Here is a 20696-nt window from a genome sequence, read left to right as displayed (position 1 = left end):
AAGTACAAAACCAGGAAGCTTCATATTAAGAAAGAGGTACTAGAAGAGAACCATACCAGGGGCTTTGTGTCTCAAGTCCTTTGTTTCTCAGTTCCAAAAGATGTTTTTTGTGTTTGCATTTGTCCCTTGAAAGTCATATCTTGCAAATATGAGCAAATAGTAAATGAGCGCTGTCCACTTATGTCTTTTTTTCTTAGTATGTTATTTTATATTATCAGCATTTGTATTCATGGAACTAGGTATAAGATCATGTCATTGATTGTTTTTGTTTGACCTTTTATCGATACTGCAGCACTTTTAGGTTTAGAGTTTTGGTGATGGAGTCTCCATTTGGCAGTGGAGTATATGAGCACCCTTTTCCATATTGGAGGTGGAATATCTTCTATGTTTTGACTTCCCCTGCGGCAGCGGAGGTTTCTTTACCAAACTAGATGTCTCTAACATGTGAGGAAGCACTTTGGTGGTGAACAATGTGGCAGAAATTCCACCATTACTGTATATATGGAATGCCGTTTATCTGTGGCCAGGAAAAGTACCCAAACATCTTTAGTCTCCTTCACAACTTCAACGTGAAGGAGACTAAAGTAACACTGCTCTTACTTATGATGAAAGTCTGCCACAATTTGACTGATGGTACATCAATGACTTCACCCTGCCAAACATGGCAGCAAACATATCATCCTAGATTTGGAGAGCTGCTGAGCCACCTTTCTTGCAGGTTTAGCTCTACACCATGGCACATTTGACAGCACAGATGGAGGTGTCTTTTCTGGTAGGATATTCACAGTGGACCAAACTCCTGGAGGGCAGTTCATCTGCTGGAGAATCAGTAATGTTTTAATAGATCCTCTGTACCCACTCTCTCTGAATCAGACCTTTAGTTGGTAGACATATCCATTATCACCCCCTCCTCCCTGTGCCTCCATCACCAGCAGAGTTGGTTGCAGAAGACACTTCAACCAAGCATCTCTTCAATGTTAATCTATTTTTCTTCTTACATTATGTTACAGAGAAAGGAAGGTGCCAGCCCGCTGCCATATTAAAGTCAATTTAGGCAGCCAATTTAAAGTGTAACTACAAGAAGGTGTTCTACAACAGCAAGTTGACGCAAACATGCCCTTGTTGCTAGGAAAATGACAGTGCCCAAATGACAAAATATAATTTCACCTGATGATTTGACAATCCTTACACCGGAAGTCAATTGGTCTGTGGTAACTTCCGACCATGAATTTCAGTCCATAATCTTCTTTTTGGTGGAGATCTGCAAAGCAATTACTGAACATGGGCTCTCTCAAACATAAATTGTACAGCCCATCATAGTCACTCACTTTGCTGCCTTTCACCCAACCTTCTAGTGCCTTCCTAGGGTAATGCATGAAATCCACCCAAGACAGGTGAGACAGTTCTCGGCTGTCCCTAAACATTAAGCTGTACTTCTCTGTGGTCAAACAATATTTAACAACATGGGCATACCTCATCCTGTCACCATTACCTGGGGCTAATAGGGTATCCTTCCCCGAAGTGGGTATATGTTTCCAAAGACAACCCCCAATCATCCTCAGGGATTCTGTGCATGTGCATCATGGTTACTTGCAGGCTCAGTCTGTGGAACGGAAGTCAAAAATCTCCAGCAGGGAAAGGCAGCAGGCTGTGGCCAAAGAGGGCTCTATCATAGGATAGCCACTGGATAAAGTGTTGGTGAAGCCATTGACTTTTGGCTGGAAAGCTCTGAGTGGGAGAAATTTGAATATTGCATCCGGAGAAGGTCACTCTCCAGCTGGATACTTTTTCACGCCTTTGTCTGCTTAAGATGTCTATCTTCGGATGCAGTCACTTTTTGGGAGCTTGGATTGTTCCAGCGGGGTAAGTTTGCAGGCTTTAGCCAAAGAGGGCTCCTCTAGGCCGGACACCTTCTACGCGAGGTTGCGCTAGCTCATATTTTCTGCTGGAGCAACCAGAATCTTTAGCATAGTTGCCATGCACTTTCATTGGATGGCTTGGCAGGTTGGTCCTGGTTCCCTGTTGGTTCTCAGAGCAAAAGGTTGGAAAACATTTCTACGTCCCAGGTTTCAGGAAACTTTAGGAGAACACTTTGACACCAGCCAAGGGCACAGAACCTCGGAGACAGCACTCCAGCAGAGGCTTGTAGCAGGGTCCAGTTGAGATACGGTTGGAACTGGCCAACCGAGCAGTTGCAGAAAAAGCCTCTGGCATGCTGTGTCCCTGTAGCTCAAGCAGGAGGTCAGCCAGCTGACCCTTGGAGTCACTTCTGGGGTCCTTGGTCCATGGCAAGCAGGTTCAGTCTTCCTTCATGTTCTTCAGGCAGAAATGTATTCCTTCTTTTGATTCTGTACAGGTCCCTGAGTGTTCTGGGGAGAGGTCTGTGTGATCCACTTGTATGCCCAGTGCCAGCTTGTGGGTGAAGGGTAAGCCTTTATCCATGCCTTAAACAAGTTCTGGTCTATTCCTCATCTCCCACTGGGCCAGCCTGACTGAGTAGACAAAAGGGAGGCTGATCTAAGTGTGAGCTTCATCTGCCAGTGATAAGGTGGGCATCCTTTGAAGCTCAGAGAGGGTATGAGCACAGTGCATCCTGATCATGGAAGAAACCACCTCTCCGCACTCAAGCCTCTTGTCCACTTTCTGGGAGCAATCCACACCTCACCTCAGGGGAGTAATTGAACAGTCAGGTGACACTAGCAGAAAGGCACATTTGGCAGTAAAACGACAGTGTCATTTTCAAAATAGTACTATAAAATCAATTTTTACCATTAAGTTGTATTTTGAACTGCAATTACAATGAGTCCTTGAATTGTCTTTCTAGCTGCTCCCAAACAGAAATCAAGCCTTATACATTGTTATAATGTAACTCAGTGTTTCCTATGATGAGGGACAGCCTTGCTACAGTGAAAAAACACTTTGGGGGGTTTCCACTGCCAGTACATGTATAATATTAAATATACATGGCCTACTTTTTGAATAATATGCATCCTGCCCATTAGGCATATAGACCTAACTTATACATACTAAAAAGGAAGGCTTAGGCCTGGCAAAAGGTTTATTTGGCCAGGTGGAACTGGCAGTTTAAACAGCACACACAGGCTGCAAGGGCAAGTCTGGGGACATTGTCACTTCAGAGGTGGCACAATAGGTGCTGCAATTGCTTAGTGACATTTAACTTACAGGCCCTGGGTACTTATAAGTAAATTGTGTGCCATATAGGTGTATGCCAAATTTACCACATTTTAAAGGGAGGACCCAATCACCTTACCACTGGATAGCAGAAGCCATGTGTGCAGAGTCTTATGCCCAATAAAAACGGGTACAGTTAAAGAAAGCAAACATCGTCTGGGGGAATACCACGGAAGGATGGTAATTTCCAAAAGCATGCAAGTTTATCACAGTATCCATAGCTCCCATATACTCTGTACTACATCCTTAACACGTGTGTTTTGTGGGAAACTCAATTTTTTCTATGTGAACGTCTGAATTGCCTCCTGATGGATTGGGATGCCTTACAAGTTGCCAAATCTAAAAAAGCATTAAGAAGTTTGGGGCATTTTTCCAGTTTTTGCTGTAGATGGGTAATACAGTATTTTATTTTCATGTACAGTTTTGTGAATTACAACACTGTGCATGTTTTTTATGCTAATATTTTTTCCATCTATGTCCACTTGAACAAACCTCTTTGTCAAATGGTATTGTAAGAGACATTTAGCATTTAAGTTTGCAGTCTTTAGCAATGTAAGTAACCCTTCACGCTCATTAAACTTGTGCAATTAATTAATTCACTCGGTAACGCATTTTAGAAGCAACGCATTGCTCTGTTTTGGAAATATCTATATGTTACCTAATAATAGAACATTGCCTTTTGGGCAGAAGTGAGGCACAGAAATAGCCTATTCCTTCTTCGGCATTGCACATTTTTGTCAGAGTAACAGGCTGGGGAAAGAGCTCACACATTATTAGCTTGACATTGTGATAGTCTGCAGCTCGCTATCCAAGCTAATCTTTCTCTTGACATATACATCTCGCGGGCAGGACTTTTGATTTCCCTGCCTGCTCTAATGGAGCAGAATATCCCAAGCGTGTCTTTGGTAGGAGTCCAGCTGTCGCCCTGAGCTGCAGATAATGATAGTCATAGGAACACATTTACAAAGCTTAGATTACAGTTTTCATTCTCAATGCTTTCCTAACATGCTTTATGAATGGGTTCCACTTTTTGTATTGCCTGCCCTTAAACAGAGATTAGGATACCCCCTCTAGAATAATGGCAGCCAGAGTCAATCTCAGTTGGATTTCAACCTTCGACCCACAGAATTGCAGTTCCCAGTGAACATATAAGCTGAGCAATATTGAAAACCTTATTTTAAATCTCTGTCAAACGTTTTTTGTTTTTATTTAAATGCAGTGGATATTTCTTTCTGTGGTGTTTCTATAATTGTGCTTTTAAAAATCACTGCAGTTTCTGTACCTTTAATTTTTAAGACACCTTTCATTGCTAGTATCTATGAAGCTTTGATGAAGCCCTAGTGATCAGGAGAGGTTCCATGGTTAAGATTGTGGTGTACATATTTTGGAACTCAGTCCCCTCACACATAACTATTACCAAGAAGCGCCCCCCCCCGGCCCAGGCTCTATTGCTAAGTGGTAGTTGGAGCAGATGTCCCGATCCATACATTGCGGCTAGGCTTAGGGTATAGTTCCCAGGACGGTGGCCCAGCCACCACTGGGCCGTTTAATACGGAGGCCTGGCTGGAGGATGAGCTTTATTGCACTGGGTTTATTAACAGTGGGGCTGGAGGCTAACGACTCTATATCTCCGACATCCTTAGCAACACCATACCCATAAAACAGGCAACACAAAGGAAACAACAGATGTACAAATACTACAGCTGTGAAGTGACCAAAACAAGCAACAGCTTGGCAAATCTAGCCTCATGAGCCTCTTCGGAGCACATTATTGTGTCCTTCGTCTGTTTGTTCCCCTGGTGGCTTAGAAGCTGACTTCCAGGGCCGGACTGGGCACCCAAAGCAGCCCTGGCAATTTAACCAGACATGCCCCTGGGGAGGCACTGGCTGGTCACAGGAGGCTGGGGACGCCTGCTTGCGGCTTTTGTTGCTGGGGCTGATGTTGCAAAACCGGCCCCACAAGTGCAAAACCAGCCCCCACCCTTCCAGCCTCCCGGGGAAGCGCCCGGTGCCCAGTACGGCCAGTCCTGCCCTGACTTCGCATCTCAACAACTCATACAGGCACTAAAAAAAGTTGGAAGCATTTTAATGTCTATCGGCCGTTTTCAAAACTTCAGCAGTGAGGTCAGAATACTAGTGATTTACAACTGTAAACTATTGCAGCGGATGGCAAATCTATAGAGGTTATTTACAATCACGGAATTCACCTCTGGAATTTGTAGCTGCGATTTAAATGACAGCACGTACAAGAGGTTAGTTCTCAACGTGTTTCAAGGGTTGAATCTGGACAATAACATGCAGAACATGAATCTTTCTCTTCACAAAAATCCTACTGGCGTGCAACAAAACCATAAAAGACAAACACTTACAAAGCAAATTGTTTTGGCTTTTATACAGTAGTGTACACTTTTTGAAACATCGCTGTGACTCACAGAGCAGAATCAGCATGCAACTGTAAACACAGTGCCCATGCCTGTCCAGAGGCCCTGCAGTGTAATGTTAATAAAAGAAATACGACAGACTTATGAAATGCAAGCAGGTGTTTTGTTTCCTTGTGCTCTAAAATCTTGGAAAACATGATGTGTTTTCCACTTGCTGAAATGTCTGTTTGTTTTTTGTCTTTCCAGGATCTCCATCAAGAGGCAAAGAGCAAAAAAGATGTGTTGGACTCAGTTAACGCTGTCAGCAGCGCCCTGCTCGAGCTGGTACCCTGGCGGGCCAGGGAAGGACTGGACAAGATGGTGACCGAAGACAATGAGCGCTACAGATTAGTGAGCGACACCCTCACTCAGAAGGTGCAGGAGATAGATGCAGCCGTGCTGAAGTCACAGCAGGTATGGATCCCAGCGCAACGCACCCTCCGAGGAATAAAACATGTCACGGTAGTGTTTGCACCTAACAAAACGTTCGCACTCACTCGCGTATCCATTCATTTGTTATGCTTCAACAACAAAAGAACTGATCTGTGCCGGCCAGACAGCTGAAAGCTGAGCCAAGACTAATCTATACATTGTTGAAGCCATCTGCCGCCTTGTTCAGGGCTCTGATCGCAGCCGCCTCAGTCCTTGCTGAGATGTGTCTAGTGTTCCACGCACGCACCAGTACACATTGTTTATACACCAGGGCGTGCGTGCAGCCTGCTTCTGTATGCTATGTCTCGACAGCTCCCATACCCAACAAATACCTATCCTATAGCACTGTGTTTTTCTACAGTGTGTGAAGATTCATTCGGTTTTGTTAAATTGAAACATGATTTCAAACAGTACTTTTTTATTTTTATTTTTTTGACATGCGTCACGAGTTGTATTAGTGGCATTTCTCTTATTGCCTTTCACTTGTGAATACTTACAAAGAACTCTGGGAAGTTTTTATTTTTCCTTTTATAAATAATACCTATGCTGATAATTCTTATAGTCCCAAGTTGAATTTTTTATCTGAAATTTTAAAGGTATTTTTTTCCTCGCTTCCACCCTAAAACAAAAAATAGAAAGATGGTTTGGTCAGTTGTGACAACAAATTAAGTCTCAGAACAGAGAGGGGCAGATCAGGTCCATCGCAGGACTTCCCATGTGTGTAGCTGAAGCCCTCCTCGTGTTTTCATGTCTGTTACAAAGCTGCTTGCTCTTTGTACACAGCACTTCATGTGTGTATCTCTGGTGGAGACCACTGAGACTGAGGGGACGGTTCACCGAGCTATTATCACAAGTTGGCCTTGATATGCAAATCGCTTCAAAGTTCAATTTTGAATTTACAAAATGTGATTTTACACTTGCAATGTGATTTACTTATGCATAACATTACACTAGAAAATTTGCTCACAGGGTCTTGATTTGGGCTTGTAAGTGTGGGCATGTCGTGGAAAGTCAGTGAACAAACACACATCTTTACATTGCACATTTCCAACACGGACACAGTTTGAGATTTACTTCTGTAACAACTCTGCATTCAGGGTGGGAATGTAGCAGTACTTGGTTGTGCTGTAGAGGAAGGAAGGTGGTTCCTAACGGGAAAAAAAGATTTCCCCATTGGGAAATAAAAGAAAAGTTTTGAAGTACAATTACACCTTACTATATTTACATTTATTGACTTATGCAACATGTGCATGTACATATTTATAAACACTAACAAATGGAATTAACAGAATAATTCACACAACTACTGCTCAACATCAATGAGTGTCCGTGATTTCCAATATAAAATCTGCAATTCTTTTTGAATTACTAGTAATTGGAAATGTACTCAAATGCTTTGATTCTGAGTTGGTGATTAGTTCTGACCCCAGTTTGAACCGAGTATTTTACCTCACCCAGTAATTACCAGATGCATTAAATACCTCACACTCTGTTAAGTGTCAGCAGGTCAAACCTGTTGGAATTTACAAGGAGAAAACAATATACTATTTACTCTGACATGCTGACTTTGGTGTTGTAAACTCCAAAATCTGCATGTTATTCCCCAGCAATTCAAAATAGAGATGGCTGGATTGGGAAGGCGAGCAGTCGGGCATTTGGTGATGGGCCAGTGCCTCAGAGTCACCTGTGGGCCGTTTTCTAAGGGCCCTTGTAAAGTGGCTACATGTTCTTACTGTTTTCCTCAGTCTCCGCGACACCACTGTAATGTGGCACTAGCACCATGGGCACTCTTCTACCATGCTGTCAAACTGAGGCTGGAGGCTAGGTGTTGCTCTGGCCCTTGGAGCTTTCTCACATCGGTCCCCTGCCTTGTCTGGCTGGGCCGGCTCGGCCCGGAAGCCTTATCATTCCCTGCCGGGCCATCACGCTCAGGCCATGGTGGTTGTGGGAAGGATGGGAGTCTGCAGGGGCCTCACAGGGCGACCAGGTGATTTTGTGGCCATTGGGCCATTCTCACCTGAGCTCCCCTGGAGCAGCAGCAGTGTGCAATTCCTGACACCTTCCCTGCCAGGTCATCGCCCTGAGGCTACATTGGGCTGGGAAGAGGGTGAGTAAGCGAAGGGTCCAGGTGTTGTCACCTCGGTCCCAGTGTCTCTTAGGCCTTTGTGGAGATGGGGGTCTTTGCATACCCCTTACTGTGAGCCCACCTTTCCCAGAGAAAAAAAGACATAGGACAAAGCATTATGGTCAGACCTGCCGATGCTGGAACTGTTGAAGAAGGTTTGAGTTCCGGCGTCAACTCAACATTCTGTGATTCTGGGCAAATCACTTAACCTCCCTATCTAAAAATTAACATTAATTTGATCTTGTGTAATGGTGCTCATGTAAATTTCTCCAATGCCTTTGGACCAAGTTCTCAATATATAAAACTACTCCAAAAATAATAACGGTCCAGGAATGTGGGCCACTTTTTTCTGGAGCGCCTGGGCCTAATTGTGATCCGAATCCAATCATTAAAATAGATGCTATTTATCATACCCAGTTAATTGCGAGCCCAGGGGTATTAGATTTTATCATGTGCGATAAATAGCACCACTTCCAACGATCGGAATATGGGAATTTTTGTGAATTGGCCCACTGTGTTAAGAAAACGTTCTATATAGTTGAATAGCACGAGTGCACTTCTTAGTACTTAACATCACAATCTTAGTTCACCCAATAGACTTGATGGTACATTCAGTTTTCTGACTCAACACCACCGTGAGCCCAGTGGAAGAGATGTAGGCAATTTAATGGACATTTTACATTGTCCCTCACACTGTGGCGATTTTCGTTTTGCAATTTATATTGCTCAGTGTTATTACCATTGGTATTTCTATTTTGAATCACATTCAACATTTAAACTGAAACAATAACTTCTTTGTTCAAATTTCAAAGTCTTTGTGACTTTTGGTCTCAGAGGGGTACCTCTTTCTAGTGTAGAATGGATCAGCTCTGTTCTAAGCAGTAACTGTTAGAACTGAGCAAAGCAAAATAGTTATTGTTGTGACTTTTGTACAGTTTATGTAAGATTTCTGTTAGCTTTGTGGCACCTTGCCATCAGCTATTAAGTCTGAAATTGTTTGCAGGTAAACAACAATGATAACGGAATACTGTCAGCACTAACATTGGAATTGTCCAAGGCAGGCCGACCTGTGATGCAATGGAAGTGCAATCCATGGTTTTGAACAGGGCCCAGACAAGGCGTTGAGTGCATTGGGATGGTCATCCTTTAGTTCAAGGAAAAACAATGCAGAAAGGGTATAGCCGAACACCCTCTACTCACTGCCATGAGAAGGTGCAGCTGTGGGACAGGGATTTTAATAGAAATAGAACAAGCATTGTTAAAGCGAGTTGGTCTTGCTATTTTTGATGAAGCACTGACATAAAAATTGTCATGCTCTTTAAAAACGCCAGTTAGTTCTTTCCCGATTCAGGCTGTCTCAAGCTGCTTCTAGGGGCCCGAAGGCTTAACTTGACCTTTTTCACAAAACACCACAAAATAAGGCAGGCATAATCCATACACACTGCAGAGGAGGATGTAGAGTTTAGGTATGGTAGGTATGTAAGTTAGTTATGGTAGTTAAGTTAAGGTAGGCAAGGTATTGCAGGTATGGTAATTATTTTGGGTGTGGTATGGTAAGTAAACAGGCATGTTATCTAGGTTTGGTAATCACAGTAGGCATGTTTGATTGGGTATGGGCATCAGGTTATGGTAAGTAAAGTAGATTTAGTATGGTAGGTAGGTAAAGGTGGCAGGTGTGCAAGGCAGTTATATTAGGTAGAAAGGTATGGTGGTGAGGTATGGTAGCTAAGAATGTATGGTATGTAGGTCCTTAGCTTTGTTAGGACTAAAGTATCAAGGGATGATAGGTTTGATAGATTAGGTATGGTGTATGGTAAATAAGTTAGGCGTGACAGGATATGATTGGGTGGTATGGGCATAGGTACAGTTGGTTGGTACTAGAGGTAGAGGTAGGTTGATATGCTAGGTATGGTTGGTAGGATATGGGTATGGGTAGGTTAGGTATAAAAGTTTAGGTTTAGAAGGTAGGGTGGGTTCGTTATGGTTCAGTAGCTATGGTAGATTGATACATTGCGTATGTATTCTAGAGAGTCTTGATACATAAGGTGTAAGGTAGATGTGATAGGCTAGGTAAGGATTGGCAGATTGGTATGGTAAGTTAGTGTGATACGTTAGGTTTTGTAGGGTGGGGGACAGTAGGTTAAGTATGTTAGGTTGGGAATGGTGGGTTATGGTACGTATGGTACATTAGGTATGGTAGGCAAGGTAGTTTACGTATGATGAGTAGATGCGATAACTGTGGTTAATAGATAGATATGTATAGTAGATATTATATGTTAGGAATGACAAATAAGTAACTATGGTAAATAGGCAGGTATGGTATGTGGGTTGTGTAGGTCAGATGATATGAGGTTATGTATGTGAGTTAGTTATGGTTAGGTTAAGTATGAAAGTATGGTAGGTAGTATGGTAAGTTAAATATGGTATGTTAGGTATGGTATGTAAGTTGTGGTAGATGAGGTATTGTAGGAATGCTGAGTATGTAAGTATATTAGGATAGGTAGCTGGGGTGGGTATGGTAAGTACATATATGGTGGGTAGGTTGAGATAGTTAATGTATTGTAGGTATGCTAGGTATGTAAGTATGGTAGTTAGCGTAAGAATGTGTGGTAGTTATGGTATGTTATGTACAGTAGGTATATATATTGTAGGTAGGTAGATGTGCTTGGTAAGAAGTGGGAAGTAAATAGGTATAGTATTTGGTATGTATACTATGCAGGTATGTTAGGTTAGGTATGGGAAGTAGGTTAGGTATGATAGGTTGGTTATGGTAGTAGGTTAAAATGAATAGGTAAATATGGTGGATACGTAGGTATGCATGGTATTTATGTGGGATATGGTAGGCAGTGAGATAGGTATAGCCAGTAGGATATGATAGATATAATATGTATGGTAAGTAAGAAGGTGTGGTACATAGGTTTGTTAGAGAACATAGGTAAATATAATAGATTAAATGTATTAGCTTAGGCATGGTTGGTAGGATAGGTATGATAGGTTAGGTATGGTAAGTAGCTATGAAAAGTTAGGTATGGTTAGAGAAATGAGTCCAAGTATGGTAGGAGCTGTAGATTGGTTTGAATGGCAGATAATATGTTACATATCTTAGCAGGTTAGGTGTGATAGCTTAGGTATAGTAGATAATTATGGTAGGTATGGCAGATTGGTTTGTAAGGTAGGTATTGTAGGTTAAGTAAGGTTGGTAGGTTAGGTATGATGGGTTAGGTATGGAAGGTGTGGTGCATTAGTAATGGTAGGTAAAATAGGTTAAGTGTGGAAGGAATGTAAGGTAAGTATGGTAAATAGGTAGGTTTGTATGGTAGTTATGGTAGGTAGATAGATGTGATAGGTTACACTAGTTGGCTAGGTATAAAAGGTTAGACGTGTTAGGATCTGAATGGAAGGTTGGTTTGGTATGATAAGTGTGTTACAATATGTATGGCAGGTTTGTATAGTAACTTAAGTTTGGTAGCTCATGCATGGTAGGTTAGGTTTGATATAATAGGACATAACGTATTTGTTTGATATTTAAAATTTTCCACTATTAAAGCATTTTCTGGACTTCTTGATTATAAATCATAGCATTGTTATTGAGAAGCACAAACGTACTGCTATATTTTTGACAAAAGGGCAGTATCCTTATTGTATCTTCTTGAAAGGCTATTAAATCCAACAACATGTTATCAGGACAGCACAGTAAAACAAATAAATACTTAAGACTGACAATTAAATAGCATTGTGCCCTTATCTTATGAAAGGCTTAGGCCTCCAAACAGCAAGCAATAAAGCCATAAATCAACAAGCAAAAAGGCGTTGTTCCATCAAAGTAAATACAAAAAACATCAACTGGACTTAGTTTCAACCAACACATCAAACTGCAGATATAGTTTAACACAAGCATTTGCAAAGCAATGCAAAAGGTCTCACATTTGCAAGAGTTTAAGCTATTGACATTGTAAATGACAATGCCTTTTATTTATGTTTTGCTAATTAACATACAAATAAAAGGCGTTGCCATTTACAATGCCAATAGCTCAAACTCTTGTAAATGCAAGACCTATGCAAAGAAGAATCTGTCATTGCCCTGGGCTGCTTGGAAAGTGAAAGCACGCATGATCCACTAAATGTTGCAGGAAAGTATGTCGTGCCTGCAGTAGGAGAAACTCATTAAAGAAAATAGTGCTTTCAGACTAAAAAATACATACCGTGTACCAACCAAAGTAAAAGGGCCAGTCCTCCTGGGAGGTTACAAATAAAGACAAGGCGTACTAAGAAGGGACTAACATGCCTATTAACAAATCAGAAGCCAGCATTTACGAAGAGCAATGACACAAGCCTGTGACAAATATGGGCGGGGCTTCTAGTCCATACTCCAATACAGCATGCCGCAGGAGCGCATGCGCTGCCCATGCTTGACCTAAAAAGAACAATTTGATGCAACCACCCTCAAAATGCAATGGTATTGATGAACAGCCCATCCAAGCAATGGTGAACCCTGAAAAACACATGAAAACCAATGGCTGATGAGGGCCGACTCAAAGCCCACTCTTTGTATAAATCCTTTCAATTTCTTTTTCATGTATTGATGACAAGCGGTCTCACAGCAGACAGCTAAAGTTGTTCGTAGTGGACCTAAAAAGCCAGTGCTTCATGTACAACACCAGGTCTTAAACTTCCTCTTGCCTGAAGAGAGCCACTCATATGTGGGGCTGTTGTAGATGGTTCTGTGACACTGCCTTATTATCCCCCGTGTCAGTTACCAGCGCTGAGACGCTTCCGGGTAGCCATGCGCTCTATAAATGCCTTTCCATTCCATTATCACCATAAAAAAAGCAGAATTCAAAAGTAAAAACAGCACTGCTTTTTCAGCAGGATGTCAAGTTCTTTTTAAGGCATTCAGGGTTGGAGTAAATCATTCTATTTAACCTTCATATTTGTATGATCTTTGATCTTAAGCATTTTATTTTATAAATATATAACCCAGTTAAGGAATATAATCGAGTGCATTTGGATATGACTTAGAACCTGGTTTTACAATTAACATTTCTTGATTACCATTTGCATAGCCTGTAAGGATCTTAAACTAGTAAATGCACATTTAAGTCAACAGCCCCTTATTGCATTTATCTCAGCATTACTATAGTCTGATGTTTGGAAAGATGAGCAAAGGATAGAAATCCAACACCATAAGTTTTTATTTTAATTCGATATTTCCCATAATAAAATAAATATTTGTACAAGGCTATCTGCAGCCAATTGAAATAAAGAACTACTATAAGGCTGGTAGTTGCTTTCAATGCCAACTACAACTCACAGTTCTGCAATTACCTCAAGAGGCAGTAAATCAATGTCCATTTATTGGCATGCCAGCGACATGATTTTTTTCAGAACACAGCTAAGGAGTAAATTACTTGAAAAAATCATATGATGTATTAAGACTCTAGGCCAGTGGCTCTTTCGCCCGTAAGATGAAGTTTCAACAGTGCATCGAGGTATGCAGAAATGCAAAAAGGGCTAGACATTTTGTGAATGATGCAAACAGTTTGTCACAATAATATAAATCACAGTCTATTAGAGAAAGCTGTTGCATTCATGTTCAATCAAAAATGGTTAGTGGATTGCACTGTCAGATATTGCAGGTTTCTTGAGCACTATAATATATTATTGTTGTACCACAATGAACTGCTATGGGTTATTTAGTTTTTATGTCCTGTCACTTCCAGTTTGCTGATAGGTGATAGGTCATTGCTGAGTATTGTGGTGCTGGCTGTAGCTTAGTGTATGTTGCATTTCAAGATTAGCATTATGATTAGCCCTCCTTTCCACATGGGGCAAAGTATTATACAAAGTGCCCCAGGGGCACAAAGGATGGGTGCACCAGCTTTCTGCACCTCCAGGGCATTTTGTTATTACAGAAGGGGCTGCAGTTGCCTGTGTGTACCCTTTTGTAATACAGATTGCATAAGCGTACACATAACATCAGCATAATTCTAAGGGGCGTTCCCCAATTTGTATGGGGGATGTGGCCGCATGAAAATGAGGGGAACACTTTACCAATGCGTTGTGCTGTATTATGGATGCGGAAGTAGATGCAAAAAGGCTATCAGAAGGCAACTGACTGTGCCACAAAGAGATAGCACACGGTCTGTGCACTCCCAGAGGATCCTCTGTAAGGTGGGAAACCCTCCAGAAATCAGTCACTGCACCCGCATGCAGGAGGAAATCTATCCACCCTTGTAAAGGAAGCCATGTGCCATCTGTACTGTGAAAGAAGGAGTGGCTATATCAAACTGTCACTCTGCTTTTCAGTAATGCGCTGTTCCCGGGGCAGCTGCGAGTTTGCTTCTGCCCTGGGGACAGCATATTCTATGTAATAGGACGCGCTGACCCGTTTTGCACTTGGTGCACCTCGTCAAAGGTGTGCTAAAGCACAAACAGTGTCAGTGTTCCCTTTACATAATATAGTCCTTAATGTCTGTATGCACTCTGGTTTTGGATTTTAACAATGATATCCCCATATAGTGTTTCATGCTTCGTGGAGCCTTCAGGCTTGAGCTCTGTGGAGCAGTTTTGCTTTGAATCACTGTGGTCTTAAAGCTAAAGCAGCAGCATGCCTTAGCACATGAGAAGAAATAGGCATTCCAGGCTCTTTGACTAATCATTCCAATGTGCTGATGCATTGCACACAATGAAGGCCTTGCCATTAATCTGTTGTGGTGGGTGTCTGAGACACCAACATTGCAAGTCAGCTGTGGCTTGTGAAATACGTGTTATTATTGGCTCCCATATGGGTGAGCTCCCTGAAACTGTTGTTGTGAGATGCATCTGGCATCCAGTGCAGTGTAGACTCGGCACTATATCCCTATGGGAACAGTATTATATGGGTCACCCTAAGTGTTCCACTCATATGTGCTTGCGGAAATGTATGCCGCAATACCGAAATATTGACCGGAAAAACTTTGCAACCACAATATCAACCTCTACGATATCTTTGTATTTTGCTGGGAGAAGGAAAATGTGATTGAATCAGAGGATGGGTGTCCTCCCAATTAGCTGAGCGGGTGAGGTGGGTAAAGTCTTGTGCTGTGGATGCCTAAATTGTTGTATGAAAGTATGTTTGTGTATTGATGAAGGCACCCAGATTCCATATTAATCATAGTTTGTGCACTATACAATGCTAATTAACGATAACAGTTGGTGAACATTTGTGGTGGTTGTGTGGTTATGGTAAAGGGGCGATGGTGATTGGGTACATAATGGGAATTTTTAGTTCAGGTATGGATGTATATGGTAGGGTAAGCGAAAGTGGATAGGTGGATGATGAGTAAGTCTGTGAATAATGGAGAATTTATGTGGATGGTAGATGGATTTAGAAAATTAGTGGCTGTAAAATTTATGTGGCTAGATGGATGAATTGGGATTGATGTGACGATGGTAAATTTGCCTGTGTAGGGTGTGATGGACAGTGTGCATGTGTCCTGTTTCTCAGTATCACAAGAGACTCCCTAACACTCTGGTACTTGCAGTTTTATGTTTTATCATTGTGAATGCAGGCTTGCAAATATCACTCAAAGTTACTTTACCTGGCTTGTGAATTTGCCTCTGTTGATTTGTGTGCGCTTTTGGGTAGTTTGTGAAGGAAAAGTGTCTTTTTTGGTAAAATGTTTTATAACTGTAATATTACAGGGACTTTTTTTAAATGCACATTCATATCCGAGTCAAATTGTCTTATTCTAAATATGTAACAAGGTTTGTAGAATAGCTTACCTCTTTGATCACATACACAGCATCATAACTCGATATTTACCAAAAACGATATCAACACAAATCAACAGATATGAGCTGCAGCAAGAGGTGATAGTGTCAGGAAGGCAGACATAACCTTCCCTTCAGAATCACCATTCATTGCAGTTACTAGTCAGAGCTGCACAATTTTGCAGTGCCTGTTAAGGATGAGCGGGGATGAAAAGGTGCACATCATAGGGCTACTAACTGAAGCTGATGTATGTCTTGGGTGCATAGTAAAGGGAGGAGCAGCATATTTATTTAAGCAATAGATTTGACCGTTGTATGCACATTATTATTCTGGCTGTGTATGCGGTTGACATGTGTGCCTCCATGGCTTGCTTGCATCTTCCTGTAGTACCACATTTACTGGGGTGAAATTTGCCCCTTACATCTGATTGTGATACCTATGGAGAATCATGAGGAGCTAGGCCTCTAAAATAGACCAATTTTGCTTATAACTGGAACTCCCCTTATTTCTCTACCATCTCCCAGTCCCTCAATGTAGCCCTTCACCCAGCTTGTATAATGGCTATTGCTTTTCTAGCTGTATAAGATCTTGGTTGATGTACATATTGATTTCTGGCTAACAATAGAAAGTGGTAAATAAAAGGATTTCACCCTTATGAAACTATAAAGCACAGATTGTTGTTCTTTCAAATAACCATCCATTACATGAGCAGGGCTACTCTATGCAGAATAAGAATATTTTGTAAGAATGTTTTCTCCTTAGTAATGAAGTGACTTTTAAACTGTGTTTCCTCTTTGCAGAAGAAATAGAACAGATGCCTGCAGGGTAGATTTATACTGTTTGTTCGCCGAAGATGTTAGATTCTTACTGAGTCACTTGTTACGAGGTTTTAAATCAAGTATGTAATTGGAATCACATTGTTCGTTCTTTGTTTTTTCCTACTAATAAACCTTCAAGCCATCAAAACACAATGGGGAAACTCATAAATGTTAGGCTCCAGTGTGCCCCTAAAAATAAGACAGGAAGTAAGGCTTTTGAAGTCTAACATCTTGCATCGATGCATGTGGAAACCAGACATCACCTCTGATATGAATAAAGGCAATGGTACAGTGAAAAGTATGATAGACACTTATTAAGCAATATCACTTTCTGAAGAATTGTTACCCAGTAAAGCTACTTGACATAGCGGCAAGATCACTAAATAGACGATCGAAGGTTCAAAGAGGGCTCCCCGTTGCCTGGATAGTAATGAACATGACTCAGATTCCACACCAGCACCTATATAGTTTTCAAAGAAGCCTTTCGGATACTCTTACACATATTGTGTCAGGAAAGTCACTGCCGTTTGCAGTTCATTTCTATTGGATAGTGCTGAATAGTTCATTTAAGATACTTTAGTGACAGATTGGCAATACACAAATGCACCTCCACCTCATTATTAATATATACATATTTCCACAGGAGGAAACAGTTTATTCAGGCATCCGAAGGTAGTGAACTAGTAGTGCGTGCTATTGGTCTGAACATCAAGGAGATAGCAAAGATATAGGTTCATGCTTCAGAGTGCAACCTTCCAACCTCCCAGCCATTTCATTTCGATAGCTGTCCCGACTTGCAGTTTAGAAAATATAGTGTGGTACTATGAGAAGACCCAGTCGATTTTCAGAGATATCTTTGTATTTCTTGCACACGCGAGTGTATAGATCCTGCAGGGGAAGAGGATGCTCTCCAGGCTAATACCAATATCAAGAAGCATACTGCTCATTTTAGACATCAGGAGTGTCAGCCCTACAGCACTTTCACACATCAACAAACTCCCTTCTAGAAGACAGACTGTTATGAACATTTGTTATACCGAAAGTCTCTCTCCTGATAATCAGCTCCTGACCAACCACACGGGGAGTGAATCCTCACATACAACTGAAACTATATTATTAACCTCGACAGCTAGAAAGCATGTTACCTAACAGAATCATATCCTGTGTTATATTTATGCATCCTGTTTTTCCTGTGAGCTTCACAAGTAGATCTGAAAAGGGGGCACCCTGCAGTTTTCGTAAATTCTAATACGATTGAAAGGTTTGTAATACCAAAGGTAGTTTATTGCAACAACTCTAAATCGTCATCTGAAAAGGTGTTTTCAAAGTTTTTATATCCCAACTTTCTCTAAGAGATATGCAGGTTTAATTCTAATGTAGTAACAAGTCTTCAAAGATTTAACTTTCCTGGGCACGCAAAAAAGGATGAATCAAAAGCCAGACAGAAGTTTTAACGCACAGCACAACAGAGAGAGATAATTGATGTCCTTGGAAATGCTTTATAGTTAGAGTGTGATTCTTCCTAACCACTAGCTGTACACTGCATGCCCATAGGGTGATTGGGACGCCTGATATACCCTGTATTGAAGGCTGTCGGATAACACTTGACATAATCCAGAAACCGATGATTGGTGATCCCCTGCTGATTAGTAAGCTCTCTCGTTGATCCTAATTACAAAGTGAACTATATAGGAGAAAAAGTAAAGTGCTGTGAAACTCCAAATGGCATGGAGACTTCAAATTCAACCATTCGTTTAAATCTTCTCTGCATTTTTGCCTTCAGTCAGAGTTTCTAGTCCAAGCCTAAATCCCAGATGACATTATGTAGGCTCCATCCATATGGAGCCAAGTCTGATTCACCCTGCACACATCTCTTTCAAAAAAGCCTATAGAACCCTCCTCCTTTACAAATCCCCAACCTCCTCCACTTCAGCTTGCCGAGACCCACCTCCTTTACAAATCTCCTACCTCCTTAACTTCAGCGTGTGCAGGATCACTCCATACCTCAACTGATTGAAATACATCAGCAAATAATGACCGCCAGCCACTAGTTTTGGTGGATTTGGTAATACTTAAAAACTGCTTAGGCATTTGCCAAGTCCAACATTTGTTCGGAGTCCTTTTTCTGCAGAAATCTGTTTCATGTCTCACTGACAGAATGCCAGACACAGTCAGATGATTGTGGTGTAGTCCAATCTACCATTCTTCAGTGAGGCTTAAGCTCCACTAGAGATGTGATTAGGTTAAGTGATTTTCAAGTCTTATGTTACTGTCATGCAGCCTATTGCTTCCATATTGGTCGACACCTTTCTGGCAAAGTATTACAACCCAAAATTACCGCGTACAAGTTAGGGAGTCAGGTTTGTTTTTGCCCTGGTTTGCAGGTATGAAATAACCACCAAGAAAAGCAACATTAGCCGAGTGAATAAATGTGTGCTGTTATTTGAATATTACTGAGGAGCTCTGAAAAAGCTAAATGATTTATGTTTACTCGATGAATTACTTTCAGACATACCAGACCAAACCTTGAACTGGGCAGTTCTAACAGTTCTTTTTATTGCTTTTCCTGCACTGTGATAACATTTGAGGAATGGGAAGAATAAATAGTTTTTTTGGTAACTAGCAGTAAGGGTTTTTTAGATTGAGTGATAGAGTAATATTGTAAATCACTGAATAGCTGGTGGGAACATGGCTAAAGCTAGAACTCCAGATTTGCGATTCTGGTGCGGATTCCGTTCTCTGCCTATTATCCGCCCCATATCATCAACACAAGGGCGAATCATTAGCAGCAGATATTTCGGCCTTCCCAATACCACATTAGAGAGTTGCTACCTTTAAATTGTACTATGTTGAGATTCTTAAACCACGAGGTAATTTTGTAATTGTATAACTTTTTATGGATTTATAATATTTGATTGATTGGTGTAAAAAATTATATTATAATATGGTGACCGTTTGTGCATTCTGGTCCAGTTTGTTTTCTATGCTTAGGTTTTTCATTGGTTGTATTTAAGTTGACACAATATGGTGGCCAGCGTCAATATCAAGTCTGTGAAGCCGAATTGCAATGACACTTGTAAGCACCTTAGCACTTTTTTTGTAGAATAAATGCATTTACTTTAAAGCTCCTAAGTGCCCTTGCCCTTACTGGATGGAGTCGGAGAGTGAAGGAGAAGTTCAAGTGCTGTGTAGTTTGTGAATAGCATGGATTTTTTTTTATTTATTGATGGTGCACAGCATCGGGGAAATTGTACAGTGTGCCTAAAAACAAAAACCATTGACAAAGTCATTAGATCGCAAAGGCAAAACCTACTGACTTTGCCAGTGCTTCTTTAGACAGCACACATCCTGAGCTCATGTATTTTAAGGCGCTCTCTGGCAGGTCATCAGCACATATGAGAGCTCCTTCAAATACATGAGTTTAAGATGGGCACTGTGCAAAAAGCTGTTGTTTTTGATTTACTAGACTATAATGTTGCACGTTCTACAATAAAACCCCAGGCCACATATAGGGTACACATGAGAGCAAACGTGCATTTTAGTACACGAAGAGCATTTTTGCCAAGGCGGGGTGCTAGCATTAATATTTCAAAGTTCATGTTTTTAAACTATTATTTTTCATATTCAGGTTTACTCTCATATGGGCTAATGATTTTGTTTACCAGTCTGAAAGTGCCTTAGAAATACATGACCTCAGGTTGTGCGCTGTACAGAAAGGAAATCTTGTTTTGTACAGTGCAGATCCTGGGCTCATGCATTTCAAGGCTCTCTCATATGGACCAATTATGTTATTAGGACATATGAGAGTGCCTCAAAAGATGTGCGCTCAGGATTTGCGCTGTACAAAAAAAGGATTTGTTTTTGTATGGTGCTATAGTGCATTCTGGGACTTATGTTTAGCACATTATATGCTGCCCAAAAAGAAAAGTTGGCTCGGTTTGACAACTGGCAGTGCC

General features: G+C 41.2%; 1 protein-coding gene across 15 annotated transcripts in view; it reads left to right on the top strand.

The window, feature by feature from the left end:
- DST (dystonin) overlaps positions 1 to 20696 on the top strand; it is a 1436897-nt gene that overhangs the window by 1235201 nt on the left and 181000 nt on the right. For all 15 annotated transcript variants that reach the window (XM_085610880.1, XM_085610881.1, XM_085610884.1 and 12 more), the window contains one exon: positions 5820 to 6026. In XM_085610880.1, the coding sequence (XP_085467006.1) occupies positions 5820 to 6026 (207 nt within the window). The remainder of the gene's footprint in view (positions 1 to 5819; positions 6027 to 20696) is intronic.

This window comes from Triturus cristatus, chromosome 6 (genome assembly GCF_964204655.1).
Source record: "Triturus cristatus chromosome 6, aTriCri1.1, whole genome shotgun sequence".
Classification (NCBI taxonomy): Eukaryota; Metazoa; Chordata; class Amphibia; order Caudata; family Salamandridae; genus Triturus; species Triturus cristatus.
Note: the sequence above shows the minus strand (reverse complement) of the source record. Positions and strands in the feature narration are given on the sequence as shown.